Source organism: Aplysia californica, unplaced genomic scaffold, assembly GCF_000002075.1.
Source record: "Aplysia californica isolate F4 #8 unplaced genomic scaffold, AplCal3.0 scaffold00877, whole genome shotgun sequence".
Classification (NCBI taxonomy): Eukaryota; Metazoa; Mollusca; class Gastropoda; order Aplysiida; family Aplysiidae; genus Aplysia; species Aplysia californica.
In genome coordinates this window covers 155,876-162,311 of record NW_004798147.1, presented here as the reverse complement: position 1 = coordinate 162,311, position 6,436 = coordinate 155,876, and the positions used below count along the sequence as shown (strand labels likewise).

General features: G+C 43.3%; 1 protein-coding gene across 1 annotated transcript in view; it reads left to right on the top strand.

The window, feature by feature from the left end:
- LOC101864102 overlaps positions 1-1,193 on the top strand; it is a gene marked incomplete in the record, with an annotated part of 13,286 nt that extends 12,093 nt beyond the window's left edge. Inside the window, 2 exon segments of the mRNA XM_035972858.1 lie at positions 18-102; positions 765-1,193. Coding sequence (XP_035828751.1) covers positions 18-102; positions 765-1,193 — 514 coding nt within the window.
- Positions 1,194-6,436: the final 5,243 nt, after the last annotated feature.

The following is a 6,436-nucleotide window of genomic DNA, read 5'->3' as shown; positions in this document are numbered from 1 at the left end:
TGTGGTGATGGTGGCAGAGGTGGTGATGATGGTGGCAGTGATGAAAAGGGTAGTGGTCTTGCTAATGCTGCTGTTGCTATTGTTGTTATGGTCGGGGTGGTGGTGAGAGTGGTGGTCTTGTCGCTGTTGTTGTTGCTGTTGTTATCCATGGTGTTGTTATTGTTGCTGTTGTTGTTTTTGTTATTGTTGCTGCTATTGTTGTTGTTATTTTTGCTGTTGTTGTTTTTGTAGTTGTTGTTGTTATTGTTGTTGTTTTTTGTTATTGTTGTTTGTTATTGTTGTTTTTATTGTTGTTATTGTTGTTGTGCATTGTATGTGTGTGTATGTGTGTGTGTGTGTTGTCTTTTCTTTTTTTTTTCCTTTCAAAATATGCAACGCGTGTTCCTTGGGTAGGCGTGACAATGGCTCGCTTGGTATTCTGCTGAATCATGGAGCACGTGGCCTTTGTTCGAATCCTCTCTAGGCCGTTTTTTGACATGGGTATTTTTAATTTTTTAAATTTTTTTTTTTGGGGGGGGAGGTTGTTAGGACTGTCCATCAATTCTGTTTGATTCCAAGGAAACTATGTTTGATTCAAGGGTCCTGCCTATTAAGTAGCCCTCTTTGTTTATGAATGCTTTTTTTTTTTTAAGCTTTAAATAACCCTTTTAAAAAACGATCTGCATCTCACACTAACGAACAAACAAATATAAATAAGTAAACAAACAAAACAAACTAGAATATTTTGCCTTCAGTATTGACATGATTTTTTTTTCTTTCTCCAGCTGCGCTTACTCGTTGACACGGTCAACAATCTTCCTCATCAGAACAATCTCATCCACTCGGTCACAATGAGCCTCCTCTTCCTCAGCCCGTTACTCAACCCCATCATTTACGGCATTTTCAACAAACAGTTTCGCAAGGCCTTCTTCGGCTTATTCCATCTCCGAGTGAAATTCAGTCCAAACTCTAGAACTAGAAGTGGCACCGCGGACCCGCGCGTTCACAACCGGCACTCTTCCACGCGGGGCGGTGCGAATCGAGGCACTTCCAACAGAGGAGAAATGTGCAACCGGAAGTCGTCTGCAAATCAGCTGGCTGCGGAGCAAAGTTTCGCCCGAGGCGGCGGGAGATCGCTTTGTACTGTGACTGTGACAACAACGATCATGGACAATTACTCGGAGTATTCTCCCACCACCGTAAATCCATCATAGCTCAAGGCCAATCTGCCAAAGACAAATGCGATGGTTCGGCCATGCCCAAACTCGAGAATCTCCCTTCTTGCTGTATTGGAAACTCGATGGGAAAAGAAGCAGGGGACGACCAAATACGAACTTGTAACAGACTATTATAGTATAGCCAAAGATCGGATACAAGTACAGAATGGTGTTCTCACCTTGGCTTGCACACAGATCTTCCGAGTAATCCATGATTGCCTCATATGTCTCAAGACATGGGAGTCTGAAAGTCTAAGTAAACAAGGTCAATGGGCGATGGAGAGTAGGTTTTTCTTTCATCAATGAGCAAAGAGAAGCATGTCATTGGGGAAGGTAAGCTATAACCCCGTCACGTGTTCACAGGTCATAACTATCGCAGCGTGTTATTTCCTGTTCTCGTCTGACGTAACTGTGACCCCCACGGTGACCCCGGGTGATGCTGCTCATTGGGCATTGGGTCAAGCAGTTAGAACTTGGAGGTTGAGGGGTGGAATCTTTACTTTTACAACACATTAGCAGGTTAACAGTCATTTTGGTGTGGTGGTTGGCGGGTGCTCTGTGGTGGTTTGCTTCTTCTTTCCTATCAAACGTCTATCGTCCTTATCTCCCCTTCTTTTTTATGTTTGTTATTCTCCTGTAACACCTCTAATCTTCTGGAGCTCATATGACCTTATCCAGTTGCGAGCGCCGTAAAACCTCTACTAAAACTAAACTAAGTCATGTTGGTGCAGAGAAAGAGCAAGACAGGTGAACTGACCCGACAGAGGGAAAAAAAGAAGTAGGACAGGCTTCCAGTGAAGTCCTCCAACCACCACTGGGATCTTTCTGCCCTGGCGACAACAAAAAGAACCAAGCATCCGTCTTATTCCTGGAGTCACGTAGGGATATCTGATGTGCCTTCTCCAACCGAAATCCTGTCTCTGTACAGCTGTCACTTTACCCTATAACTGTCTTGTGTTCATCCAAGTCCAAATGAGTACCAGTCGATCAACAGAGAGGAAATTATTATATTATGGATGATAAACTATGCACTTGACTGGCTGCAACGTTTTATGCCCCCCCCCCCCCCCCCCCTCCATGGGAGTAATTGTGAAGAGGTGGACGAGTGGACAGATTCCGTGTTACAAGACTGTATGAACAAATCACTGTAAATTCTTCAGTTTATGTACAAAAGCCATCATGTGACAGTAATAACATGTGTATCGTTACGTGTGAGTGTAATGCCTCACTACCACACACACACACACACACACACACACACACACACACACACACACACACACACACACACACACACAAACACACACACACAAACACACAACACGCACACAGACAGATATATAGATATATATATATAATATAATTATATATACAAACACACAAACACACAACACGCACACAGATAGATATATAGATATTTATAATATATAATTTTATATAATTATATATATATATATATATATATATGTATGTATACGAGGAGAGTTCAATAAGTTTGGTCTGGGTATGAAGGAACCATGGTAAAGTAATGGAAATTTGCCAGCCTATAAACAGTTTCTTTGGAACACCAGGTAAATTTTCGGGACAATCTTACAATAATAGAGCGCTATAGTCATTGTGTCCAATGTAACCTTGCACAAAAAATGTGTTGTGTTTGGTTCGTTTGTTTGTTTGTTGTTGTTTTGTTGTTGTTGTTTTTTGTTGTTTTTTTTTGTTTTTTTTTGGGGGGGGGGTCTTTTGCTGAAGCTGTGCCATGGAGCCTGTTGAATATCGCTCAGTTATCAAGTTTTTACACTTGCAACGAAAATCCCCTTTAGTTATTTTTCAGGAAATGGTTCAAGTTTATGGTGACAAATGTCCTCTTTTTTATACTGTGACATACTGGGAAAATTCAAATCTGGATTCATGTTGGCGATGGATGAAGATCGTGAAGGGCACTCATGCTTTGTGGTAATTGAAGAGAATGTATCCATAGTGAAAAAACTGGTTTTACAAGACCAACGTATAACAGTTAAACAGCAATCAAGTGAAATGAGAATTTGTGTAGGGTCAATTGAAACGATTCCCCACGATCGTGTCAACATGAATAAGGTGTTTATGCGGTGGGTACCCCGCCTTTTGACAAGTGAGCAAAAGAAACAGAGGGTTGAGTCCTGGAGAACTCTCATTCGAATGAATCCAATGACACAAATTTCTTTAAAACATGGTGACTGTGGATGAAACATGGATTTATCATTTCGATCCAGAATACAAAATGTCCTCCATGCAACGGAAAATCCCTTCTTCTCCCTCACCAAAGAAGGCAAAGCTAACACCGTCAAGTGGAAAGGTCATGCTATCGTGTTTCTGGAATTGTAAAGGTATCATCATGACTGAATACCTGGAAAATAGAAAAACAGTCACGGGAGACTACTATTCGGGTTTGCTGATGAAATTGCTGTCTGATTTTGTGAGAAAAAGGCGTAGAAAACTCCGTAAGGGGATCCTCCTCCTGCATGACAACGCCCTTGCGCACAGGGCACAACAAGCAGTCCTGACAGCAGAACGGTGCAGCTTTGAAATCCTGCCACACCCAGCATATTCACCAGACCTAGCCCGGCACTCACAACTGCATAAGATCATTTGAGTGCGCGGGACACACCTAATATTTTCAGTTGGTAGGAAATTTTGAATTTTGCCCGGGTGGCGGCCGAAGCCTACTCTTATCGATTTTAGACCACCAAGGGATCTTTAACGTGCGCAACTTGCACACGGGCCCCTCCAAGATTTTTCGCCCTTGTCCGAGAAGGCAAGCTGCAGATCTTTCCTACCAGAAGATCAAGGGTGTGGCAGAAAGACAGCAGTAAGGAGGAGCCAAGGAGTAGCAGTAGAAAGGCTGCAGAAAGAGTCAGGAGCCCAGAGGAGGGGGCAAAGGAGGTGAGGGGGTAGGGGCAGAAAGTGGAAATGAAAGCTGACAACAGAACATTGCTAGAGAGCAGGAAAGGACGTGAAAGGAGACAATTTTAGAGAAGAAAATTGTTCGGTCGCTACCCGGATTCGAACCCGGGACCTTTGAATGAGAGACCAACACCTTAACCTCTAGGCCACGAGAGCCCCCGTGTTACTCTGAATGAGGACTATTAAATAGAGAAATGAAAGTATGTGTGCCAAGTTCCAAAGTTCTATCTTCATTCCTTCATTCTTAGACCAAAGACTTCTTGAACCCTCCTCGTATATATGTACCCAACGACAATAGAAACTTTTCACTTTGTTGGGGTTTTTTTTCGTTTTTGTTGTTGTTTTTTGTAACTGCGCCCTTGTTCATGTTAGTTAGTGAGCGCAATTTTGCACACCACTCTCCATGTACCCAATGATGACACCGCGCTGATCTTTTTCTTGAACAAAAATGTAATCACGTGGCCACGTGACGCACATGCAAATTAACATGTTCCGTCGAAATTACGAAATTGTCTGAATTGTGTTTAGATCAACACAATAACGATTTTAGAACCGAAAAAAAAGTTACAACTTACATACACGTTCCAGCTGGGGGGGGGGGGGTTATATTTAACTTGCGGAACAAGACGCCAAGATTAAGCCCCGAGGAGCGCTGTTGGGCAATCTGAATACCCCAAGCTGTACTATCGGTCCGTAGTGTGGCGCGGATGCCACATTGCTCCCGTCCTACCATTAGCATCCAGAAAGATAGGTCTCAGATCACTGGAGTTATACCTGACAGACTCAGCCTAGGTAGACCACTGGTCGCTACTGCCCAAGAGGAGAGACAGTTACTGTTCCGGCATCTTCGTGATCGCTTTCTCGCAACGACCAGCTCTGCACGTTAATTTTATACAGACGCTGGAAGACTCATCAGCGAAATAAGGATACAATGGTGTTACAACACGTTCGGACATCGAGCAAAGGCGGCCTTGTAATGACCTAAGTGTGCCATCTTTCCAAGAATTACGCTTGAACTGTCTGGGCAAATCGTCACATTCGTCTTGGATGGAGTTCTCTTCTCGGAGAGTTAGTACATGTTCATGTAGACATAAAGGAGAGAGACAGATAGACTAGCAGACTGCTGCATACATGAAATACACAGATAGGGCGGCGGCAATGTGATGGTATGGGGTTGAATATCTCCCAACCACAGAACCTAGCCGCACATTTTTAACCCTACGGTCTACGCCAACGAGTACCGGAATGTTCTCCTGGCGTACTTGGTTCCCTTCTTTCTAACCCATAGACGTATGCACACATTCCAGCAAGACAATGTGCGCTCACACCTTGCCTGTGTAAAGGTGCAATGTCTACAGCAGCAAAATGTGAATGTTTTGCCATTGCCTCAGCCTACTCCCCACACATGTCACTCTGTGGGCCTAAAGAGTGAACTCCCAAAACAACATTAACATTGTACAGCGACTTGGGACAAGCATTGATTCGAGAGTCGAGGACAATTAATTTAAAAAAAGAAAACAAAACTGACAGTAGTGACAGACTCTTGGATGGATCCTGAAGACGGGGAAGGGGGGGGGGGGGGGGGGGGGTGGAGCAGTGACGGACATGTTCCGACTGTAGTGACTCCAACACTGAGGACAAGGTGTGACAAGGAAAAAAAAACTGACTCAATCAATGCGTAGAACATGCGAGGCTTGCGTCATTGCGACATTACCCGCTACTGACATGGAATTTTGAAATCAAGGGATACCAGTTTGTGCTTAACACTGTGCCATCATAACAATATGAGACATAATCAAGAAACAAATGTGATACATGTAGTAGGAATATACTTTTTGTCTTCTTGACATATTAAAAGTTTGTCTGTGTCATTTTTTTTCTTCAGTGTTGAATAGTAAACACATTACAGGCTTCTCTCCAAGTGGAAAGTTTCGATTGCCGCTGTGATGTGTGTGTGTGTGTGTGTGTGTGTGTGTGTGTGTGTGTGTGTGTGTGTGTGTGTGTGTGTGTGTGTGTGTGTGTGTATTATTAAGGTTGTGTCCTTGAGAAAGGCACTTTACACTAATTTTCCCCACGTCACCCAGATGAAAATGGGTACCCAGCTATAGACAGTGAAAGATCTTGTGTCAGTTTGTTAGTGTGTGAGCGCTTAATCAGCTGCTTGCACTGTAGGCTTCCCGGGAAGCTGAGAATATTTCTGAGTGTTCTATGGTCTGCTGGGGTAAAATAATAATATAGTGTAAAGTGCAAAGAGCTTGCTCTCGAGTGGGGACATGCGCTATACAAATGCTATTTATTATTTA